This window comes from Peromyscus leucopus, chromosome 1, assembly GCF_004664715.2.
Source record: "Peromyscus leucopus breed LL Stock chromosome 1, UCI_PerLeu_2.1, whole genome shotgun sequence".
NCBI classification, from domain to species: domain Eukaryota; kingdom Metazoa; phylum Chordata; class Mammalia; order Rodentia; family Cricetidae; genus Peromyscus; species Peromyscus leucopus.
This window is the reverse complement of record NC_051063.1, coordinates 156,418,522-156,445,404: the sequence shown is the minus strand read 5'-3', so window position 1 is coordinate 156,445,404 and position 26,883 is coordinate 156,418,522. Positions and strand designations below refer to the sequence as shown.

Here is a 26,883-nt window from a genome sequence, read left to right as displayed (position 1 = left end):
AGAGGCTTTAGTTCGTAACCTAGATACAATGCTGCTCACCCCAAGAACAGAGCCTGATTTTAAATGTCATAGAATCTTCAAGAGCAAAGGACACAAGACCATGTGTGTGTAGTTTAGCTACCGATATTAAGCTTTAACAGATAGACAAAGAAAGAAAAGTGCAGAGAGTCTGATGTGCACTTGGGTTTTGTACAAGTAAAGGCTACAGTATCTAGGGGGGGCAATGCTTAGTTTTTTATTTAAGAAGAAAAACTGGAACAAAATATTATTGGCATCTTGTTTTAAAATTAGGAACATCTCATAAATTTATGGCGGAATCCCATCTCACAGTAGAGAACAAGTCCTAATAAATCAGAGGGGAAGGTAGGGGAAGAAATAAACGGAAAGGTAGAAAGGCAGGCTCTCTACACAAGGCTGCTGAGAGTCCAAGAAACCAGCTCCTGTGTCTTCTACTTCCTCTTCCTTCTAAAGGAATCGCGGGGCTCAGAATCAACGCTAGTGTCAGTTCCTTGATAGTGAGATGGGTCCAGAGGGCAACAGCACAGGTATCCTGCGGGAGGTTTCCGGAACATCCCACCCTTACTGATCACCATCTATTCTTTCCTCGCTCTTTACAGGTGATGAGTGACCTGGCTGCTGGAAGCCTGTAGGATGGAAGCTATGCAGTGAAGCTGGGTGAAGAAATGTGCTGGAACACAGGTTTCCTTTTCCCAGCACATAGTCCTCAGAATGGTGATCAGGGCCAGGGTAGCTGTTAGTTTTATTCACATTTATTTATTTTCCTTTTACTTAAAATAATCCTATACAACTTTACAAGTTTATTCAAATTACTCATTTCTTAAGGGGATATAGTAGTTGGAGGTGAATAAAGCAGAATTCGAATCTTGGATCGGCCACTTAGCAGTAGTAACATGAGGTAACAAATGATTTAATTCTCCCTGTCACAGGCTTTTGCTTGTGCCGTGGCATCGACTGGCAGAGGACAGAGGGTAACATCTGTGCTGTGCTTAGCTGCCCTTGATGAGCACAGAGATATAACCATCAAGCCTGGGCCAATGCAGACCCCACCCTGGAAAAGCTACAGAGTTGCCCACTGTCCTTTAAGTCGACTTTGATTCTCTGAAGCCCCTGAAAACTGCTACCCAGGAAGCAACTCAACCGTCTCCATAAACTCAGTATTGTTGTCCTGGACATTTTCCCAGGCACTGTGCAATCAGCTAGTTCTGAAAGCGATGCCTGAATCCAAGGACAAGCTGACTTGGGGATGGTGGTACGTGGCTGAGGTCCCAGTGCCTAGAGGTGGAGGCAGGAGAGTTAGGAATTCCAATCATCCTCAGCTACATAGGGAGTTCTGGCAGGCTGCCTTGGACTACTTGAGACCATTCTCAAGAACGAGAGAAAAAGAAGAAAAACAAAACACAATGAAATAAAGGCATGCATTAAAATGCTAAAATGGTATTTTTTTTTAAAATAAAAGAAATTTCTAAAGGAAATCTAAAATAAAATGAACCTAGAGAAAAAGTACAATTAAAATAAACAACCTGGAGCTAACTCAGTCCCATGGAATTGCTACCCTGCGCTAACACTAATAACTAGCAAGTAAGAATATTGGTTTGATTTAACCCCGACACGTTCTTACAGTTCTCAACAAGACAACAACAAACACAAGGACCGGAGGGGAGGGTGCACCACACAAGGGATGCAAGCATCAAGTCCTTTTCTGATGCAGCCAGTGACCACGCAGGGCAGGCAGTGTAGGACGGATGTTAGTCTTGGACTCCTCAGGGTCCATTTCCCTTTAGTGAGGCCACAGGTTTGCTACGGAAACAATCTGTACGAAGCCCTGCTAGTCAGTGGTGCATGGGAAGAACAGGAGACACACAGCACGCACAGACACGGGGGACCAGAATTAAAGAGGGGCGGTCACAGGAGTCACACGGTGCATGCCACACAGCAGACAGCAAACCCGTCTCTCGGTGGGCAGATTCTTTCTCTGAGAAACAGATGGGCAGTCACTGCGCTCCGGGTCCTACAAGCAGCCAACAACATGTTGATATTGACACAGTATGGCAAGCAAAATGTGCGCTTTCAGAGTTCCCCAATTCTCCCTCCATCGCCCAGATAACAAAAATGCGTACAGAGATAATCAAACGCGTCTGCAAAAATAAAGTTGACATATTCTAAACCAGTGTGCTACTGTGGGTTGCAGGTACTCCTTATAAATAATATTAAAGAAATGAATTACACTTGTAAAACCTTAGAAAAATCACATAAGAGCATCAATTTTATGACATAATTTAAAACATTTTAAACTGGGGATAAATCAAATATTTCTGACATTAATTAAATGACAAAATGAATCACATAAAAATAACCAGTGTTATCTTAAAGGTGGTTAAAATATCCAAATTGACATTTGAAAATTCATTGATTGCCGATTCGAGGATTATTGACAAATACAGTCTACTAATCTTTATGTATCTCTTTGAAGTAAAAAAACAAATATTTTCACACCTTTTGTGTTCTAAACTGTGTTTTGTTATTCCATGATAAAGTCCACTAAAATGACAAATGGGGAATTATTCTGCTACTGAGTTGATTAACAGTGAACTTTTAAATTCAAGAAAATATCCATAGCCATCAATTTTCATGTAAAGCACAATTATAAACACTGCGAAGGCATTCCAGGCAGGCTAATGGATGAATCAGCCAGGTCAGGGTAGGTATCAGACAGACACAACCAGAGCTGGAGTTCCACTGAGGATACAGAAACACAGGCTTCTGTGCTACAGTTCCATGCAGTTCTCAGCCACCTGGACCCTGCCTCAGAGTGAAAAGGCTTTAATAGTATGTATGGATGTATGAAATGTCAGTAAATGATCCTATGTAAATTGCTGTAATTTCTTCTTAAGATACATCAAGTAAGTCCTCCATGTTTCTAACCACAAGCTGCAACTGTTTCCTGCCTGGCTTGTGAGTAAGTGAAGACCATATCACTCACAACCCAATTACTCTCCATTCTTCTGCCATGATCTGAATATGACCTTCTTTGTCATAAACAGATCTAACCATGTCCAATGTTCACCTTGGGCCTTATGTCCCCATTCCTTACACGGTCTCAAGAATATGACTTTGATATCTCAGACCTTTGTCCCTGTTTCTCATTTTTGAAGCAACATTTGAGTACAGTTATCTTATCTAAAACTGACATTTACAGAAGAAAATTATCATTCAGAGTTAAAGTAGGCCAAGTGTGGTGGCTCTTATGTATAATGCCAGTGTTTGGGAGGCTGAGACAGAGGATCAAGAGTTCAAGGTCATCCTCAGCTACAAAGCAAATTCAAAGTCAGTTGGAGTTACATAACATAAGTCTGTGTTTCAAAAAGGAAAAAAAGAAAAAAGAAAAGAAAACCAAACATAATGACCTACAGGTCACACCCTGTGTGTACTGTGTGCTGTATACAATGTTGTTGTCCAGGAACCAGAAACGCAACCAACAGGAGCGACCTCCAGGGCTGGCAGCTGCTGCTCTCCCTGTTTCCCCCACGTGCCCCTGCCACACACCCATGGAGACTTCTTGACATTTGCTGTCATGGAACGAGAACAGACTGAGTCAGCCAGGAACAGTGGAAAGCTCTGACAAATAACTGCACACTGCACTGCTCTGCACAGAGCAGCTACTGCTGCCACCAAGATAAGGAGGGTTTCTCTCTGCAGGCTCAGACCTGAGCAGCATGAACAGAAGCCTCTTCACACAGGCAGCGCCACCGCCGCAGCGGCGATCTAGTTTATCAGTCACTCGGACACATTCTCCCTTCATCAGGGCATCTTTGCATTTTGCTTTGTCTTCAAAACACTGGGGCACAAAGGATGTTCTTCATCGTGCAACGCTGAAACGAAATCTTGAAGTAGGGCAAAAAAAGGAAAAAGAAAAAAAGCCTTGCCCTAAATTCCCTTTCAAAAGTGAAGCATGAAAGACTTCAAGCAGAGCACACAGCACTCTTGTGGAAAAGGCCAAGGCCAAGGCCGGCAGCAGGGCTCTGCTGCTGAGTCCTCAACAGTGAATAACAACAATAATAAAAACACCCAGGGAGAAAGGCCCCTCCAGGAAATGAGATTTCTCTTTGTCCTTCCTCTTTATTGTCATTAATATCCACGGGCCCAGCTGTTTCCTTTCTCCAGCTAATCCTAAATCAATGCTATGATACTGACCCTTTTTTACTGAGTCCCCTGGGCCTATGACACATCTCCTTATATTTGCTCTGAGCCCCAGGAATTTCAAATGTCTTTTTAATTGAGCAGCAAAAAAGAAAGCCTGATTATCTGACTTAGTTTGGTACTGATCTTAAAAATAATTTTTAAATTTTAAAAGGCTTGAAACTTGGATTTAGTGAATCTACTTGGATATTTAAATACCTTTTAATTTGAAGTCATAAGCTAAGATACAAAAGATAATCAAAATCAAATGTTTAAGTAACAGAATATGTAATATTTCTTTATATATAAATTACCACAAACTCTCTTTCCATAATGCCACATGGTTTTGTAAAAAGGGAGATGCAGGCTGTCTAATTTTTCTTTATGTAACTATACAGTTACACACCAAGCTCATGAAATCAATTACTTTAGTGCCTACACTTTCAGGATAAAATGTATTATTTATGACTGAATTTGGGTTTTTCAAGCATTAAGATACACTACAAATGCAAATTGCAGTGGTATTTTCAGGAGGAATCTGGTACCACATTGACTCCTGCTGGATTCTACTGAAAGTTCTGTTAGTCTAGGCAGCAAAATGACGCCGACTCAGAGGAAACCAATCAAGGCCACAGCAATATGCAGAGCTATTTATAACCCATTTTTTTTTTTTACTGATAAGTGAAAAAATGCATCTTTAATGAAAACCTGTACAAGAAAAAATGCATAAATTAATGCATATCTAAAGCAGTTTCTCCTGTGTGGCCATTCTTTGCCAATTTAGGGGGTCACCTCATAATTTAAAACATGTTAACTGTCTCCACACTCATGAGAGACATACAATGCCCTCTTCCTGACTGGCACTTGACTGATGCTGTATGGAGAGGCATTGCTAGACATTATGTTTGTTTTAAAATCACTTTTCTTCATTTCCTTCTTATAATTCTCCACGACAAAACCTGACATGCCTAAAAGCAAAAATCTATCTGGAACACTGAACTGGGCTGAAGGGGAGTTATCATCAGCAGAAGCTCACACCTGTCACCAACAATAACCAATGCCCATGTGTTCAGTGAGCCTTCAGGGACACACTTCTGTATGTGCCACACTACTGTGTAACTATTCTGATTCGTCCGTTTTCTTGTAAATGTAGAATACCCTCCCACACTGAACTGACATTCGTCTCTTCTCTGCTGAGGAAATTCTCAGACATTTAATGGCCCTTTCTCACATTTCATCCCCTTATCTCAGAACAGGTACAATGGCCTTAGCCTATGAAATGTCAAGTCCCCACTGTGACCATGTGCTTGCTGGTTTAGCAGAGAAACACTGTGATCCAAGGCTCAGGGACAAAGGCTCTTTTAACTGTTTAAGTACACATTCTCCAAAGGATGCTTGCCTTACTTAATGGTAATATTTGGTATTATGTGATTTTGGAAATTGATTTTTAGAGCCCTAGACAGAAGCCAAAGCTTTTCTTTTTTCTATTAGAAGTCTCTATTCTTGACTTTGCTCCATTTCACTGAGAGTGTGATTTAGTTCCAATCTTCTTCACGTTAGAATTACATTGTAGGGGACTTCTGCAGTAAGCTTGGACATTTAATCCCAGAGTGTTAGGCAGTATGGAAACACTCACTAGTTCAATATATTGCATGTTTCCTTCCAAGAAATTACAAATCTCATTGTGTGGTCTGGAAATGTAATTGCCAAAATTGAATAGAAGAAAAAATGCCAGGAAACAGCAATCCGGGAAGGTATTCACCGAGGTGTCTGTCTTCTGCAGCTACTTCAATAGCCCCATGCACACCTGATTTTCAACCCTAAAAACAGTTAAATACATAGACTAGTGAACTGCAGTCCCAACAAAGAAAGAACTGAAGTTTTCACCCTTTACAGAGGCGGCAACACTTGAGTTCTCCGTTGGTGGAGCGCAAACACTCAGCTTGCTTTGACAGCACTCAGCCCTGGCTTCGAAAAGTACCGCCATTCCTGCTCCTGTATTTTGTCAGCCAAGTGACCAAGAGTAAGATGGCAGGCGCATTTTCTACCTCGACTTGTTAAAGTTACAACTGCAAGGTTTCAATTTACTCCCAATTCTTTAAAATAATCTGAAAAATAACAGCACACAAAATCTGTCGGCGGATACACTAGGAGAAAAGGCCGTGAGAGTACCCCATCCACTCAAGTCTTGAGAGACATACATACCAAGGCCTTCAGATTCGAAAAGGCATGTTTCGTCCACCCCCAAGTCCCGGCACCAGGATAAGAAATTGGCTGTGTTGTCTCGGGCAAAGAAGGAGCCCGAGGGTGCACTGGCTTTGCAGGGAATCTTCTTCAGTGGCAGAGTCTGGAAAAGAAAGAAACCTCAGTCTGGTGGGACGCTGGGCAAAGTCATCACAGACACATTAAAAATGCACTTACACTTTCAACAAAATGCTTTGGAATTTATCTCAAGCTGATAAACATGTTTGTGAAAAACAAAGAAAAAAGGTAATATTATGAAAACTCAGGAGACAGGAAGGCTATGCAGCTCCCACACACCCTCATCTCAGGAACACTCACTGTAAATGCACAGGAGGCCTTTCCCTAATGCAGACTGATTTTTCTTTTTCTTCTGAGATTAATTTTGGGTTTTGTTTCAACTAAATAATCTATCAGTTTTCTTCACAAAGTGTGTAAAATGTATACTACAGATGCAATGAATGTATCCTATGATGCATGCAGATACAGCATCAAGTTCACAAAACACAGAAAGTGTGCATGAGCTGAAACCAACAGGCAGCAGAAGAGATCTCTACCTCACATCTCTCCATGCTGGTATCAAGAAGATATATTTAAAGTCTTTAATGATAACATGATAACGATCTGTAGAAATCCTTCCAGGCTCCTTCCTTTTAGACAAATAATGTAGCATGACCATATAGAAATAATTCATATCTGAACTCCCATTTTTAACTTCAAAGGTACTGTTTACATTCTATGTCACATCACTTTTGACTTAAAAGGAAATGCTTAGGATATGAATGTCTGTGAAGCAAAGAGACAATCCTGCTAACATTTTCCCCAGAAATCATAGCTGGGAACCGCTGCTTGGCACTTCAGCAAGTGTTACAGGCTTTTTCTCTTACAGAGCAGAACTAGTTTGCAAACACTACGCAAAGCCAAGGAAGTCATGTGATGTTAGAACCCAAGTCACACATTTGGTAGATGTGTCACTTGGAACCTTGCTGAAAGAGCACGAAGATCCAGGGAGACTCGGAGACAGGGATGTCCTCTATTCACAGAATAAGCAATGTGCAGTGGGTTGCTTAGTGCATTTACAGGGCAGTATAGCAACATGAAACAGTGGCCTGATCGAGTTGGTGAAGTTCACACAGTTCTTCACACCAAGAGGTTCTATGGCTATGTAATAAAAAATGTCTGTTGCTGTAGCCTGGAAGGGCCTGCTATCTGAGAGGCATATCTTTCCACTGAAGATTAAAGTTGACACAGAATACACACCACTGACATTTTTACATGAATAAACAAGGATGCATGTTTTAGGCACTGGTGTTATGTTAAATTATATATGCATATATTAATAGATATTATCCATGGGGCTGCCTATGTGGTAATCACTCTTTTTGCTTTTCATTGGTGTATGTTGATTGTACCAGATATCAAGTTACACTGTGACGTCTTCATGCACACACACAACGTATTTGACCATATTCACATTGGGCGTCACCCTGTTCCCCCTTCTACTGTGGAATGGTCTGTATGTCAAATCTGCTGCTCTGATTGGTCAAATAAATAAAACACTGATTGGCCAGTGGCTAGGCAGGAAGTATAGGTGGGACTAATAGAGAGGAGAAAGGAGAGAACAGGAAGGCGGAAGGGAGTCACTGCCAGCCGCAGCCATGACAAACAGCATGTGAAGATACTGGTAAGCCACCAGCCATGTGGCAAGGTGTAGATTTATAGAAATGGATTAATATAAGATATAAGAACAGTTAGCAAGAAGCCTGCCATGGCCATACAGTTTGTAAGCAATATAAGTCTCTGTATTTACTTGGTTGGGCGAGCAGCTGTGGGATTGGCAGGTGACAAAGATTTGTCCTGACTGTGGGCCAAGCAGGAAAACTCCAGCGACACCCTTCCCCGAGTTTGCTCTCTCATCCCTAATGCCTCTTCTACTTTCACACTTTCTTTAAAATCTGGACACTACACATGCAATATGTGTCCTTCTGAATCCAGCTTCTTTTGCTGAATATGCTGATCTCCAACTCCACCCACTTCCCTGCCAATGACATAATCCATTCTTCTCTATGTCTAATTCTCCAGTGTGTGGCATATATCACATTTTCTTTAATCACTCCTTCATGCCCTCGGTGGACACCTAAGCTAAATCCCTAGCTTGGCTATTACGAATGATAATGATAAGCAAGGGTGTATGGCCATCTGCGTGCTATGCTGACTGACTCCTTCCAGCACATGCCCAGGACTATTTCAGCTGGGTCATGTTCAAGTTTTGTTTTGTGAGGGATTTCCTTACTGATTTCCATAGCAACTGGACTGATGTACATTTAGCACTGACACGGTATGCTGGTTCTTCTCCCCGACTCCCTCTCGCCTCGCCCCATCCCGTCCCCCCCACCACACCACACCCCCACCCCTGCCACCTTCCCAGCATTTGTTGCTTTTCTGCCACATAGTAACATCTTGTTAACTGATCTAGTTCAGGTATCAGCAATGGTTTTCAAAGAAATGCCTCCACATAGGAATCTCAAAAACAATCATGCCTCTCACAGTATAATGTTTCCTTTATAAACTATTTATGAACATCAATTAGTACTTAAGTATAAAATCAAAATATGCATCTTTAAATCCAGCAGTTTAGTTCTAAGAATATACACTATTCAACATTGATTAAGTAGGAAAAATAGAAAAAAGAATATGTCAGGAGAGAGCTGGTGGAGTAACAGAGTATATAAATACAATGGATTTCATATGATCATGTAAAAGGAATAAAACATACATGTACTGAGGCATAAATGTGATCAGAACATACTCAGGTATGTTCTATGTATTTACATGTATGTACTATGACTTCATTCTATGATGTATATAGGTATGCACAGATGACCTAGAAATAATGTTAAATTTCATATAAAAACATTACAACTTGTATATTTATAAAATAAAAAAACAAATATGTCAAGAAGAATATGCATCAAATTGAATAGTAATTACCTTTGAAGAAGGGACTTGGTGATTAAGTAGGATTTTGAGTGTGTTGAGTGTGGCTAGGGAACCAATTCCTTTCTACATTTTGATTAACAGATTCTAATAGGCACATGTGGATAATGGTCATCATACTGAATAGCGGATCAGGTAAGAAAGCAAAGCTTTTAGCTGATGTTCCATAAAATGTATTTGACTACTTGTCTACTTTCCCTCAAAAGAGAAATAATATCTCCATGCCTCCTAACCCTTTTCAAACAGGGTATTTCCCATGTATAATAAAGATACTCAATGGTACATGTTAAAGATTTTACTTGAGGGATGAACACTCAGCACAAAAATGGAGTTGTTATAGCGTCAGGGTGTTTAAGCTTCAAAGGGGCAGCAGTGACTACTCTGTGACACTGAGTGTCTCTGATGCCCACAGTGGTCACGCACAGGGGATACTGGCTCCACCCCTGACACATGATGGCATTAAGAAGGAGTAACCTGGAATCTACAGTGTCTATCATAGGGGAGGCACATGATATATGTTTACATATGGATCTCTCTACTAAAATGTTAAACACCTTGAGTTAAGTAATTAACAGTATGGCATCTCCATCTTCCGGATGAAAAAGTTGAGCTTGTACACAGTTCAAACTAAATCACCCAGTTTCACATCCACAAGCTTCAACTATTCCATGATAGCTCAAATTTGCTTTAAATCCAGGGTATTCCCCAAATTTGGGCCAAGTAAGGTTGAAGAAGAATTAGGTATTATCCATCACCCATTCCACTTATTAAGTAAAGTAAATCAAAGGAACTAGGTAAATTAAAAGAACTATGCTATCTTTAATTTCCTTTACATTGTTAGCTGAAATTTTAGTTCTGGCAGTTCAAACAAGATTTTTTTTTATTCACAAAAGCTCAAGGCAGACTCCTATTTTTAATTACATCAAGTAGACATTTCAGATATAAAGCAGAAGATGATGTGGTACTGGCCAAGAAGTAATATTGTTTCTTTTCCAAAAGGTATGTGGAGTGTGCTGTTGAAATATATGGGCAATGAAGTCACTTTTTCCACAGTGGAAATAACATTTCCATTTGCACCCTGTTGCTCTCTGATTCCCTGTATACTTTATTGAAAAGTAATCTCTCCCAGTAAAATTTTTTTGCTGACATTTAGAGTATCAAGGTGTGTAAATTCAAAACCACACCACTTTAGACAGGATAAAAATGAGAGCTGGAAAGATGGTTCAGTTGGGAAGGACACTGGCCTCCAATTGTTATGATCCCACATGATGGATGAAAACAAACAAACAAACAAACTCCTGAAAGTTGTTCTCTGACCTTCACACATGTGCAGTGATACATGCACACCCACACTTATATACATAAAGAAATAAATGTAAGAGATTGAAGAGATGCTCAGAGATAAAGAGCACTTATTGCTCTTGCGGAGGACCCAGGTTTGGTTCCTAGCACTCACATCAGACAGCTCATAGACACCTGTAACTCCAGTTCCAGGGACTCCAATGCCTTCTCTGGCCTTCATGATGAGCACTGCATATATTTGGTGCACATAAACTCACACAGGCACACACACACACACACACACACACACACACACACACACACATACACACACACACACACACACACACACATATATATACACATAAAAACCCACCATTTTAAAAGGATGAAATATGCTCTTTAAGATAAAAATTATATTAAATTTTAAACAGAAAAATTAATCATTTTTGTCATTACATTCTTCTTAAAACTAGGTAATAGCACCTTGTACTTCAACATTAACTGAATACAGAAGAAACTGAAAGCATCATGCTGGAATTCTAAATGACCCTCCACTTCCTCTCTAAGACAAATTGCACATGATTGAGATCTGGCTTTTGATGCAAATTCTGTTGTGGCCATCATGCTGTGATATCACAAAAACACTCAACGAGAAAAAAATGCAGAGGTTTCTGACAGTATAGTTTTGCCATAGCTTTCATCCTTTGAAATCGTGAGGATAATTGCTTAAAAGGTCTGTCACACTCCAGGGTAAGGTCCCACAGCCAGAAGTAGTATATGGACAACACAAATGCGAATCCAAGAGTTATGCATTTAAGAAATAAAAGTCACAAAGTTGGAGGGTAGGCAAGTGGTGGTGTATCTGTGAGGAGGAAAATGGGAGGGGCTGGGGTGAATATGATCAAAACACATTGTGAGAAAATTGCTAAAGAATTAATAAAGTATTAAAAATTAGAATTAAATATACACATAGACCTTTTTTTTTTTTTTTTTGAGACAGGGTTTCTCTGTTGTAGCTTTGGAGTCTTTCCTGGAACTCATTCGGTAGCCCAGGCTGGCCTTGAACTCACGGAGATCCACCTGCTTCTGTCTCCCGAGTGCTGGGACTAAAGGTGTGCACCACCACTGCCCGGCTACACATAGACCTTTACAGTTACTTGGAACAAATCTCTGTTATTACATAAAGTAATAGACAATGAAGATCAAATCTAGAGAGCCAAGCTCCAGGCTTAAAAGAGACCTGAGCAAGCCAGGCGGTGGTAGCGCATGCCTTTAATCCCAGCACTCGGGAGGCAGAGCCAGGCGGATCTCTGTGAGTTCAAGGCCAGCCTGGGCTACCAAGTGAGTTCCAGGAGAGGCACAAAGCTACACAGAGAAACCCTGTCTCGAAAAACCAAAAAAAAAAAAAAAAAAAAGAGAGAGACCTGAGCAATAAAAGAGTATTGGTAAGTTAGCAACCTCTGTCTGCTGGAACCCTGCCCAGGAGTTACAGACGCTCATTCATAATTACTAACAAGGAAGCAACCAAGATGGCTTCAGGAGTTGAGGTAGGAAAGGCTAGACAACAAAGTATTAATCAGTAATTAGCAGAAATAAGCCATGGAGAAGCATAGAGAGACATTTAAAGTCTATTCATAAGTAAGAGATGCCAATCAGAAGCGCTGAAAAGACATGTGCCAATCGACTCAGCTACATAACAGTCTGTAACAGGCAAGGTCAGAAAGACAGTGAAAAGATTTGGGAGGCTGGAGAGATGGCTCTCTGGTTAACACTTGCTGATGAATCATGAAGACACCAGGCAGCTCCCAACTGTCTCTAACTCTAACTCCAGGTGATCTGATGACCTCTTCTGCCCTCGAGTACCCAAACGTACATATGTGCACACATTCATACAGACACATGTGTATATACACTTACACAGACACATGCATGTACACCATAAAATTTATTTTTTAAAAATCTGGGACAGTGGGCATGGGGAGAATCTTAGGATTCTAAGGTCAGTGAGACTATTCTGTATGGTGCCATGTTGATGGACACCTGTCATTATATACTGTCAAAATTCATGAGTAGAATGTGCTACCAGATGAGTGGACTCTAGTGATCTTGTGTGCTGGTGAAAATGTGTAAATGAAGAATCATAGGTGGTAACAGATATACCAGCCTGATGAGCTTACCCCAGAATTTTAATTTAACCCCAAAACATCTCTAACATTTGGAATCTGTAACAGCCAAACTCTTCAAGCAGAAAGTAGAAAACAGGGCCCTGGTGGCTTCAGGGGAAGTGAGAATGGGAGACATGGCTTAATGAACACTAAGTACAAGAGACAGTTAATAAACCAAGATGCTCAGAAACAGGCTACACATTTGAAAACCCCTGAGAGAGGATCTGCCATGTTCTCGTACAGAAAGTAATGTGATGCTCATGTTAACTACTTTGATTTTAAAATTCAGTGTGTACACACATCTGTGCTGTATATTGAAAGTCACAAATATGTGCAATTTTTGCCAATGACACCTCAGTAAAGCTGAAAAAATGACTTCTATAACATGTTTTATGTTATTCAGTCACTTAAGAAGCAACAGATACTTTTCAAAGGAGAAAAACACAGTTGCTTTTTGTTTTCTTTTGTTTGAATGCAGTAGGAGAAAATAGATATAGATATGTAGATATAGATATATAGATCTGATAATAATAATAAAAGAAAAACAATTTTATATACTTTGGCAATGAATACATTGTTTCAATTTCTGTTCATTTGATTTTTTTGAAAGAGTGTCTCTCTACTCTGTAGTCTTGGCTGTTCTGGAATGTATTATGTAGACCAAGCTAGCCTCAAACTCACAGAGATCTGCCTGGCTCTGTCTCGCAGGTGTTGGAACTAAAGGCGTGTACCACCACACCGTGCTCTCTCAATGTTTATTCATCATGCACTCACATGGGACTCCTTACACAAGAGCTATCTGTGAAAACCTTCTGTTCTCTCTTCCCACTGATTATGTATTGATCAAGAGATCAGCTTCTTAAAAGCTCTGGAAGTCTACCTCTGAACTTTAAAACTCAGTAGACATTTAATCTAATTCAGCTCACCCTGTCCTTAGCAAACCACAGCTCAGTGGTAGCTGTAACTCTCCCTGGTGAGGAGTGAAAGAAGAAGAGCCGTGACCAAGGTTCTTTTTACTCTCCACTCTAGCTGAGGAGTCAAGACTCAGATCACACAGGAGGAATTATAGCGGAAGCACAAGCCATGGTCTAAATTCAGCTCTCAGGGGTCTTTAACGTACTAGACCTAACTCTGGGGAAAGGCTGATGGCACATTGGTGGTGGAACATCTTACTGATGATCAGCCACTTATAGAGCTGAACAAGAGGCCAGTGCATTCCAGAAAGTGAGTCACAAGACAAACTTGAACAAGCTGGGCATCGGGAAATGAGGACAAGACATGAAGCAACTGGAAATGCTGACCAGGAAGAAAACAAAAGGTCTTTATGCCCAGCAAGTATTTATAAAACTGTATTCTCAGCCAAGGTCACAAGCTCCTGAAGGCCTTGCAGAGGCCAGGAATACATAAAGATGGGAGTGGCCGGCTCTGAGGTGCTATGAGGACGACGTGACCCTGGAAAGTGGGGGTTCACCCAGTGTCCAGGAGGGTAGACCTTTTCATTCTTGTAACTCACTGTATCTATAGAGAACTATGGTCCCAGTAAGGTTCTGTGCTTAGAGGGACATCAGAAAATGCAGACTTTTTAATGTGAAAACCCCTGCTTTTGAACAACTGGATATGTGCGCAGGAACACGAGGTTGCCCGCTGACAATCTCTGTCCATAATGCAGAATAATAAAGGGATTATGACTTTAAACCCAGAGGCTTCCTGAATGTAAGTGAGTTCTGGAAGATACCATTTTTCTCAAGGGCAGATTGGAGAATAAAAGTAGCATTTTAAAGATAACTTATAAAGTATAACAGCCATTTCTTTCTCTCCCTCTACCTTTGGGAAACTTGTATGTCATGGGTAGATCATCAAGACTGCACGTGTGAGTTGCTCAGAGAAGTGGACATTTTGGATAGCAGAGTGACAGCTCCCCAAGTTCTCAACAGAACAAGTAATCATTAATTATGATGGACAAACAAATGGTTAGCAGTTTTTAAGTGTTTTCAAGAATAATATACATCTATTTTCAGTCATTCTTCCAAACAGAGAATTGGGCTACAAAATTCCCTTAAGAATAGATATTAAATTTCTCATTTTCCATAAATACTGTGTATGCTCTAAGAAGTAGTCATTTATAAATATTGGTAAGAAATTTTGAGTTCACAGTGAGTAATCCCACTGCTTTTGTAAAAGTTTCTTCTCAGTACCCATCTCAAATTAGTAAAAGCAGAAGTACATCTTCAGGAGCTCACAGCACTTCTGTGGCTGTGCTCTGGCAGCCAACACATATTAGTGAGGTAGGTAGAGTCCCAAACACACTGAACAAGGGCTATGTTGTTCCATGTGTGTTCCTTAATTTTTTAATTTCAATGAATTGCAGAATATTTTGGAGGCATACCACCTGTGCCCATCAATCAACTAGACGGGGCCAAGAACAGATATTTAATCTATTTAACCTTTTTTTAAACTAGGGTCCAACATTTGTGTTGAGGATTAAAAGAGATAGCATGAAGAGTACTATTGTAAGTCCCACATTAAAGCTTATTTTCAACAATAATATCCTTTGCAAGTACATGTCTAAACTCCTGGCCATTTACAAAATCCATAAGAAGGATTAAATAGTATTGATACTATCACGCCTGTTATCACCATAATAAGCTAACATATACACAGGAAAAATTAAACTTTAATTTATCTAATTTAATTTGTTTAATATAAACAAACATTTTCTGTTTATAGAAATTACAATTTGCTTCTTCCTTCTTCTGATTTTCTCTATTGTGTTGTGTATTAATCTCTTATTTCTATTCTAATCACAGGGAGGTTTTCAAAGGGCAAATCTGGTTGTTTCTCATGCTTAAAAATCTTCAGTGACTCCCTAGTGCATATGGTACAAAATTAAACCTTTCCAGAAAAAGGTTTCCACAGCTTGGAGGAGCCTGGCCCCTCCCATTAGTAGAAGATTTTTCTCTACCACCCTGCCTCCCATTTCTCTTCTAGTCATGCTGGGTCTGTTTCTACCCCTACATTCTCTGCGTGCTGCCCCTCACTGCATGCTGCTCTCCAAAAGTCCTTTCTGCCACCCACACATCTCTTGCTCAGCTAAATGTTTGCCTCGGGTCAAGTGTCAGGCAAAATGTAACCCTTCCTGTTTACTTTCAGTGGAAGAAAAGCCACATTATACCTGCAAGTTTTTTTCAGTCAACTGACTTTCCTTCCAGACTGTAAGTTTTGAGAGGAACAGGATAGATTCAGAATGGTTCTGAACTTTATCCCAGCACCTGATACAAAACCTACCAAACAGAACTCACCAGACACCGACACATAAACAGGATGTGATGTGTCTGCAGCTAAAATGCACACACACACACACACACACACACACACACACACACACGAGAGAGAGAGAGAGAGAGAGAGAGAGAGAGAGAGAGAAGCATACACACACACACAGAGTGAGAGAGAGAGGAACACATACACACACTCACACACCACACACATACACACACACACACACATACGAGAGAGAGAGAGAGAGAGAAACACACACACACCACACACACATGAGAGAGAAAGAGAGAGAGAGAGAGAGAGAGAGAGAGAGAGAGAGAGAGAGAGAGAGGAACACACACACACCACACACACACACACCACACACCACACACACACACACACATTGCACACACACAGAGATAAAATCAGTCCTAGCAGTTCTGACTGTCCCTTCGGGCTTTCTATTTGTCACTAATGAGCAGCCACCCAGGCTCACAGTACTGACACTCTTTAATGTCTTAGGCATTAACAAACATAGAGATTCCAAAATGTCCCTCCATTTCTGGGTTAGGTGGGTTGGGTCTCTCCACACCATCAGATTAGCCTTCTGAAGTGCAATGCTGCTAGTAATTCACCAGCTACAAACTGCAGTTCAAAGGCTCAAAACTTGCCAGCTTCGCCATGTCATGTGCAAAATAATTTCCCCATACACTTTCCACAACAACACTAAAATATCAGAAAAAAACCTTTACTCATTTGCTTGTACATGTCTTCCATTAGCAAACGAATCTGTGATGTGAGAGGAAGCCACAGGCTATTTGACATGGGCATATAATCTGTGATCGATCCCCAGGCTTCCACTTTCTGGTGGCAAACCAAGATGTCTTTGTAACTGAAAGTTTTCCTGTGTCCACCCGCTCCCACATCCTCGAGGTCCTGCAGCCGCTCAGACCCAAATGAACTCACAGAGGCTTGAATTAATTATGAACTGTATGGCCTATTGGCTCAGGCTTTTCGCTAGCTAAATCTTACATCTTAAATTAACCCATTTTTATAAATCTATACTTTGCCATTGTCTTTATTCATTTGTTTCCCCATGCCCCAAACACTGGACTAGTCTTTGATTTCCACACTATAATACTCATTTCCAGATTGCTGCAAGTCCACCTGGTCTCAGGGTCATGCAGAAGCCACCTACCTTCCAGTTCCTCGGTCAAAACCTTATGTAGTGTGGCAGTTATTTCTCACCTGGTCTGGACAATTCCTTCGGGTTCATTCTCCACAGTCAGTGTCATTTATAACAAGATCTTATCACACTTGTGTTTAAAGTGCTTCAATAGCACAAGTCTCAGCTCCTATCTCAACCCACAACTTTTTCATGCTCCACTCTCACATGCAGACACATTCTGCTCCCCATCTTGAAGTCATCATGGCCCTCCACACGGCTCCTGACTGAAACACTGTACTCTCTCTGTTTGCCTAATTCCCATTCACACTTCAGAATAATCTAAAAATCTATTTTCTTCAAGACTATACTAGGTGTTTCTCTTTGTCATTTTCATTTCTCAACAATTTTTATGAATTGAGATCTACTATTTGTTCAATTATTAGCTTACCGTGGTTATCCCTTGCTAGACTACAAAGGCAACACCATGTTGGCAGACCTGCCCCTATCATAAAACATGCAGTACACACATACACTCAATAATTTGCTGAGTATCATAATATACAAATAACCAGCAGCCTGTCTGTCATTATTTTTGTATTGATGAGTACATTTTTATTCACTTAATTAATCAAGGGGCTCTCTAAAAGGATAGAGTATTGTTTTAATATTTCTACTTATCAATATTTTGTGCATAATTAGCACTTAAATGCTTATCAGCTACAAAGCATCTTTGACCTAGTCCACGGGATAACATCTGGAGAGTGAGGAGGAAGTCTCTTTTACCTTAGGAAGACAGAAGAACCTTTGCAAAAATGTTCTGATGAATTCACCGAAGAAGGCCACCTTGCTGTATAGCAAGGGGACATAAGGGGAGGTCATAGGAAGTATGATCGAATGGGCAGCTGGGGATCAGAGCACGAAGGTCTCCAGTGTAAGCAAACATTTTGACTTGTCTCTAAGCAGTGATGGCTCCAGGGAGAATTCTGATCAAAGAAGTGATGTGGGTTGACTTGAGTTTTAAATTACCCAATGGTCAGACCAGCATTCGGTAGAAGAGCCACTCAGAAATGTTTGCTTTATTTTATCAGGGCTCAAGGTACTAAGTGAGGAGGGTAGACTTCAACTTCCAGTCAACAGCTTCAAATTGGCCACCACGAGAATGTGGAACAACATACAACTTATTTCCCATTTGTAATTTACTATTAATAAAGTTACACATACACACATGTACACATACATGCATACATACACACATGCATATAATTATACATGAGCGCTCATACATAAGCACACTCATGTTCATGTGTGTACACACCCACAAATGCACATTCTGCCCATATACATATGCATGCATATACACAGGCACACATGTGCTCTCACACACATGCACATACTGCATGCATGTATGTAGATATACTCACACATATGCACACACTGATGCATGCATGCTCACACATGAGTACACACACATATGCATATTTACACACACACACATGCACATACACACAAGAAGAATATCCTTGCCCAGAAAGCTTAGGGCTCTTGGGTTTCAGATTTTCTTAGATTTCAGAATATATTCACAGATATGAGAGGTTATTATATATTGAGAAAAACTGAGTATAACAAGATGCTCATTCATGTTTCATACACATCTCATACATACAGTCTTTGTAGCTGTGATTTTACTCTATCTTCAGGGCTCCTGCTTATTGGATATGGCTGGTCACATGAGGTCAGATGTGGGATCTTTTCCCCCTGTGACATCATATCAGTGTGGAATGCTCCAGTTTCATATTGGAGAAGCACAACCTCTTTGTACACACACACACACACACACACACACACACACACACACTTATATACACTCATACATATAACACATAAATGTATACTTAGAAGCATACAAATGTATGCATACATATTCACATATATATGCATATATACATATATACATCACATAATATGCATAAATGTGTAGTATATATATTTGCATACTCATAATATAGGTAAAATTAAAAAATCGTCTTTCCTCCTAAAAATATCCAACTGCTCTCATTTATTCTATAAAAATCTGTGAGGTCTATATTCTTGACAGCTCTTCCCACCAGATAGAATCAGTGCATACTCCTGGTACGCACTGGGAGGACCCTGAATTTGAGATGAGCAAAACTGCCTTTATTTTAGTAAGCTCTAACGCAAGTTCATCATTCCCCTCTCCAGTGTAAAAGAAAAAAGGTGTCTTCTTATCAAGTGCAGATGGAGGTTCATTTGTAAAGGCAGCAGACACTTGGAAATATTACTCCCTGCTCGACCTTAAAACTCTAGTGTTCATTTCAACTAACGTCAGATGACGGCTTTAAAAAGCTTGTTTCTGTTGAGCTTCTGTTTATTTAAAATGTTGTGAAGACAGTTTCCACTCCTAGGATCTAGTCAATAAGGTTGCTTTGGCTTGTGTTATTTGTGGAATTATGTCTTACTTCATGAATTTAAAAGGCGCGTCCCAAGAGAATCTGGGCTGTCCACCCACGGTCAGAAGCGTGACACAGGAAGCCCTAAGGATTGTGGTCTGGAAGGAGGACTTGAGCATCCCTCAGAAGATGGGCACGGAGCACACACTGCCCACGGTCATCCCAGTGCAAAGTTCTCCTCTTCCTCCACACCTGGGGATTTCATTCTTCATCAGCCGTCATGACTGGGCCAGTTTTCTTGACCTCCCCCCAACTTGGCTTCAGTGTATCACTCTATTATTTCGTTTTAATGTGGGGCAATGATTGCAATCCATCCACTAGACAGGCAGGCTGTGCTGGTGTGAAATTAGACATGACCATGGAAATAATACCAGCACAAAACGCATCCCAGACAGCTTCATGCATGGTATAGAATGCATATCCAAACTGCCGACTGAAACAAAGGAAGCATTCACACAACAGCCCCGGAGGACTCAGGAAAGTGCTGGACGCTCTGCACTGTAAATGACCTCATCTGAAAACACCGTGCCGGCTCTGTGATGGAACAGAGTACTTTCCCCGGGCCACACACACAGAAATAGCACGAGCACTCACATTTTAAATTACCCAGAAATCCTCAGACACTTGTAAATGAAGAAATACCTCTTTTCCTTAATTTTCAGCTCCTTATAAAAAAGGCTGTCATTTAAAAAACCCGAGTGTTCCTCTTTGTACAAAATAGCTTGCAAAGTCACTATTGATTTGTTCAAATGCCTTGAGTTTCTCCAAAGCATTTAGAAACAGCTCATTTTCAAACAATTAATTTCTCATTTTCCATATGGGGAGAGTTATTTTTCTTGACACCGTATTCTACATTCTCCTGCCTTGAAAGCAATGACTAAAATTAGGGCTATCAGATATCATGGAAATACCGGAGTCTCTTGCCAATGGGCCTGAATGTGGTTAAGGCAGGAAGTGGGCCTGAAGGTGAAGAGATGATGTCATTGTGGAAAAATTCAGTAGATTTATTTCCTGCTAAGGAGCAAACTCTGCTAATGCTGGGAAGTCACACAGATGAAGTATGTGCATGTGTGTGCTCATGGGTCTGCATGTGTGTTTGTGCCTGTGCCTGTGTGTCTGTCTATGTGTCTCTGTGGGGGGGGGGTAGTGTATGTGCTAGTATTGGTCTGTGTGTCTGTCTACATGCACTTGTGTATATGTGCATGAGCATGCTTGTGTGTTTGTCTATGCACATGAATTTGTGAGCTACTATGTGTTTCACTTTCTTCCAACTTGGAATGTATTTGAATTTTTAAGTTTTCTGAAGTGTTAATTTGTTTCTTTTTCTGTTCCACATGTCTTTAATGGAAGCTATCTACACTACCAAACAACAGTTTGTCATAAGACTGGCAGCATCTCCTGAGAGGTGGTCCTTTCCCAGTAGATTCACATGAACCTGAATCCACTGGAATCTAGGCAGGTTTCTGGGGCAGATGTTGCAGTCGCCAACCCCCAACTGTCCTTTTCTCCCCTTTCTCTGGGAGGGGGGCTCTCAGTGAGCATAAGATAGAGCTGGGAACTCTCTCTTGACATTGCCTGGCTCAGAGACCTCATCAGAAGCATGCTCACAATAAACAGGACCTGGGGAAAAGGACGTAAGGCCTCTTTCTTATTTAGCAAGGCTGTTCTTATGGGCAGGCTGCCATCTAACTATGCAACCAACAAGAAGGAAGATGAAGTGCGCATGGTAGGTGAGATCCACTCAAAGGGAAATAATACCCAACGGACACTACTCTGCTTTAACACCCCCGTGAGTTCAGTCACAACATCAATGTCCCCTCTCTCATAGTTCTAGCTCTTCGTGCATTGGACTAACTTTTCTATAGGCTTGTGAGCGTTGACTCAGGAACACTGCGTTCTCTCAGTGCATAGTGAGTATCATAGAGAGTATCCTGTGCCTGTTTTCACAGCACCTGTATTTCTAATCACCAGTCACAAGCACAGAAATCTCCTCACCAGAGATGTGGCCCTTGTTTCTAACATGCACCCACCAACCAACCTTCCATCACATTTTAAATCACAGCTATTGGATATTTACAGCTGATAACATTCTGATGCTAAAGGTTGATAAAATGAGGACCTGGGTAGGCTACATTTTTATCCCCTTGCCAGCTACCCTTAGTTAATAAAATCACACATTCTCAGAGAGTTGACAGAAGTTGCCGCATGCAGACCTGAGCATGGGAACGCTCAGGCTCTCTTCTACATTTTCACACCAACTGCTCTTACCTTGGTTGTCAAATGGTGCTTGGGTGGATGGCTAATTAGGGACCCTGAAAAGAAACAACCTCATATTCCTGTCACACTCACTATTTTATAGGGCAATCAGGATCAATTATGGAAAAGGTATATGAAAAACAACATTATCTCATCTCTATGGTTCCTTCAACAACTGAATGGAAAGATCCTTAATTACTGTAATGAATGATGCCTCACTTCAGGTCAAAAGTGTCTCCTGAGGACCTATCGGACAATCCTCTGGCAGTCATTCTCCCTGTAATTCTCAAAGCCAAGTGGCTGTACACAGCACTGGCTGCCCTCACTCACCTGCTCATCATGGCATGAAACTGTGAAACAGTGTAGTAACAGACCTTAAATCCTCCAAATGAACGGGCCGTGTCAATCTTACTATGTTCATTTCTATCTCCGTTTTCACCTTTGGGCAAACTGTGAGCCCTTCAGTTGTGCTTGGCCAGCCAGACTCACACAGTACAGATCAGACCCATGTCATCATCCTGAAAGCATCCAGTCTTCAGTCATCTCCTAGACTTAAAATGTTCGGGCCTGAGATATGGCTCATAGAGTAAAGGAGCTTGCTGCCACCTGACAACCTGAGTTCAATCCCCAGCACCCACCTGGTAGATGGAAAGAACTGACTTTCACAAGGTGACCTCCACCCTTTACATACACATGTGGTGGGCATATGTGTGTGTTTGTGCACACACACATACACACAAACAAACAATCTTTTTTTAAGCAGGGAAAAGTTATGCTGAAGGTGTAGCTCAGTGGCAGATCACACTCCTGGTGAGGGAGTGGTCCAAGATACAATCCCAAGTACCCAAAAAAGGTAAACTAATCCATAAAATAAAATACGGTAGATACTAGAATCATCACAAGGCACACAAAAGCCACATAACCTTCCTGTTAATGGTGCCATCAAATACTATTTTTCCTTGTGGATTTTGGACTTACATTTCTTTTTTTTTTTTTAATATTTATTTATTTATTATGTATACAGTGTTCTGCCTGCATATATCCCTTCAGGCCAGAAGGGGGAGCCAGATCTCATTACAGATGGCTGTGAGCCACCATGTGGTTGCTGGGAATTGAACTCAGGACCTCTGGAAGAACAGCCAGTGCTCTTAACCTCTGAGCCATCTCTCCAGCCCGGACTTACATTTCTTAATGCTGCTTCAAAAACAAAATTTGGAAATTTTCACGTAGTCGGAATAGAAACACAGTGGAGTAATTTCTCTAACATGGTCAATCAAAACAAAAAAATCTAATATGTTAGAAAAATCTTTCAGTTTTACAACTCATTATAGGCAAATGTAAATTTTGAAATTTACAAAAATTCTGTTGTCAATTTTGCAGAAATCAGTCTAGTTTCCATCATTTCCACAGAATAGTTGTGCTCTAGGACACATTTTTCACAGAATAGCTGTGCTCTAGAACACATGGTTCCACAGAATAGCTGTGCTCTAGAACACATGGTTCCACAGAATAGCTGTGCTCTAGAACACACGGTTCCACAGAATAACTGTGCTCTAGAACACGTGGTTCCACAGAATAACTGTGCTCTAGAACACATGGTTCCACAGAATAGCTGTGCTTTAGAACATGTGGTTCCACAGAGTAGCTGTGCTCTAGAACACACGGTTCCACAGAATAGCTGCGCTCTAGAACACATGGTTCCACAGAATAGGTGTGCTCTAGAATACATGGTTCCACAGAATAGCTGTGTTCTAGGACACATGGTTCCACAGAATAGCTGTGCTTTAGAACACGTGGTTCCACAGAATAGCTGTGCTCTAGAACACATGGTTCCACAGAATAGCTGCGCTCTAGGATGTACTTTCCACAGAATAGCTGTGCTCTAAGAGAGGAGTTCAGTAATGTGACTCAGTTTGGATGCTGTCTCCTGGCCTTTGTTCAAAGGCATGCACAAGCTTTAGACACCGCAACAGGACATCACCACCCACAAAGTTCAAAACGGATGCATGAATGAAACTCATATTTAAATAAGAAAATTTATGATTCTGTGTTAGTTCATATTCACAGCCACCCTGCGGTATAAGTAACCCACAGGCTGCAGGTTGAACATGCCAGACCCCTGGACTAGGTCTTATCCTAACCTGTCTATTTTGGAGCAGGACACAGACTGGAAGATGTGGAACTCAGTCTCCAGGAGCAGGAAGGTGCTAGGAGGCATGCTGGTGCTGCCACTCCTGACACGGATAAGAAGCGGGCATCCATGATACTGGGCTTCCCTGGGACTGTGGCTCAGGACTTAAACCTCTGGACTAGCCACAGATCTAAGAACCTACATTTCAGGCCAGAGCTGACAAGCTCACAGGTGTCAAAACACTGCAGCTGAGCTAGGAACGGATTATGTTTCATCTCACAGCAAGACTCAGAAATTCCTGGCAAGCTGGTAACACACCCTCAATATACATTTCAAATCTTGAGCACCACAGGCTGTCTTTCCGTACCTATGAGTGAGATCCGGGACTGAGAGTCTGAAAGAGATAAGCAATGGTTGTAAGATCGGTACAGCAGTGGACTATGACTGAGCAGCGAGCTGCCCTGAGTGCACTGCCCTTCCTAGAGGAGCCGGGGATGGCCCTGCAAGCACTCCCTACACTAGCTAACGCCCGTGCAGAACTGAGACTGGCACCCTCAGTGACATTAGTTGATGTTATAGTGGAGGAAGAATGTCAAAACCCAGAAAACATAACGTGACAGTCACGGTACAATGCACGTCTCACCTGGGCATGGGTGAGGTCGCTCGGTGGGATTCAGAAAGATCGGCTTTACAGGAAAATTTCGCATTAGTTGCTTTTCTTGTGCTGTGAGCAGATGACTGACAAGGGGCACTCAGGGGAAGGGCCAGTTCTGGCTCATGGCTTATGCAGAGATACAGTCCATCATGGTTGGGAAGGCATGGCCGCCTGTGCTGTGTGTGAGCGAGGCAACTGATGTGGAGAAAGAGAGGAAATAGGAAGTGAGTCCAGGCTATGAACATCAAGGCCTGCTCCCAGTGACCCACTTCTCCAGTGAAGCTCCACATCCTAGAAAAAGTGCCACCTGCTGAGGATCAGAGCTCAAAAACGCGATCCTGTAGGGCACTCCACATGAGACCGCTGTAGAAGAACAGGATTGTATGGAGGGGACAGATCTGACTGAGGTAAGTTCCTTAAATTTGAATACAATTGGAGAGTCTCAGAGTGGAAAAATGCATGGATGTGTGTAACTCTCAGGACAGGGCTGTCAGAACAGAATTAGGCCAATCAGCTCTGTTAAAATGTCTGGACCACTGGAAACCTAAATGTGCTTTAGAAACAATGGCTTTTAGGTGTAAGTTAAAGGCCAGTGCCCTAAGTTGCTCCATACCACCACCACCACAAAGGGAAGAGCTGATCTCCAAGCCCATCTGTGGAGCCTGAGTCCAGCAGTGAACAGGTGACATCATCACTTCCGGCCTCTGTTCCAAAGCTTCAGTTGTGAGCCACCATGTGGCTGCTGGGAACTGAACTTAGGTCCCCCGGAAGCGCAGCCAGTGCTCTTAACCACTGAGCCACCTCTCCAGGCCCTGTCATCATGGTATTTCATATGTGTCCTTATTCTCTGTTTAACCTGCCCTTATCCCCCTGGTAAGGGGACTTAATTATACATAAACACAACATAAGTAGTAAATACATAATAAATATGAAATGTGAACATTAAGGGCATATATACTGAAATATTCATATAATTATTTCACAACTCCACATGTAAGCAGGAACATTTATGCTGGTACCCCTCCCCCATAGCTGGTTCCTCTCCTCTCCCCAGATAGCTCCATCTTCTGCCTTCATGTCACATGTTCCATTTTCCTCTCTTCTTCTCCCTCCATTACAATTTCTTCCTTCTCTCTTCTGACCCCTTTTATAGCTTCATGACCTGTAAATACCATACACATACACACACGTGTAAACACACATACACAAACACATAAACACACATACATATATACACACACCACACATACACATATACATACACACACACACGTGTAAACACACATACACAAACACATACACATATACACACACCACACATACACATATACATATACACACACACCATACACACACACACTTAAATCTAGGTCATGGCTACTTTTCTTTAGCTGTTATTTTTCACCTCAATCTGTACATGTAGCCCATATCAAGCCTTATATAATCAGCTGACTAGGAATGAAACACGTCAGTGTCCTTCGCTCACTATTCTTATCCCTCTCTATGGCACAGCGCCATGTACTACTTGGCTCTGAGTTCCATCACGGCATCTCACTATAAGACAGGACGGAAATACTCCTGGTAAGAAAAGCTCCAAGCCAACAAGCAACTGCCTGGATGGGCCATGGTCAGAAATTAAGAAAACAGAGAGAGAGAATCTTAATTTATTGGAAATTATTTACTTTAATGTATTTGTGATGTTTTTACTTTGTAAATCTTGAGGAATTAGAGTTTATCACTAACTTTTCTACTCGAATATTTTCTCTTTGCCTCACCCCACATAGTTAATTTCCACACATGCTTACCCATATTCCTTCCAGATCATCACCCAGGTCATCATGGTTCACTTTCTGTTTGGTCCTAATACATCACATTCTGAACAAGACATTTTTAAGTTTAAAGTTGTTTTATCTGTTTTTGGTTTTGTGTGTGTATGTGTATGTTGCTGGGGGGGGGGAATCAAACTAAGGTTTCACACACACTAGTCAAGTTCTCTTCAACCTAGCTAAATTAGCAGTTAATTTTATAAACATATACATATATACACATATACATACGCA

General features: G+C 41.3%; 1 protein-coding gene across 4 annotated transcripts in view; it reads right to left on the bottom strand.

Annotated features, from left to right (window-relative positions):
* The window catches only part of Gas2 (growth arrest specific 2), a 118,556-nt gene that overhangs the window by 63,752 nt on the left and 27,921 nt on the right, over positions 1–26,883 (bottom strand). For all 4 annotated transcript variants that reach the window (XM_037199216.1, XM_037199219.1, XM_028880177.2 and 1 more), the window contains one exon: positions 6,403–6,544. In XM_037199216.1, the coding sequence (XP_037055111.1) occupies positions 6,403–6,544 (142 nt within the window). The remainder of the gene's footprint in view (positions 1–6,402; positions 6,545–26,883) is intronic.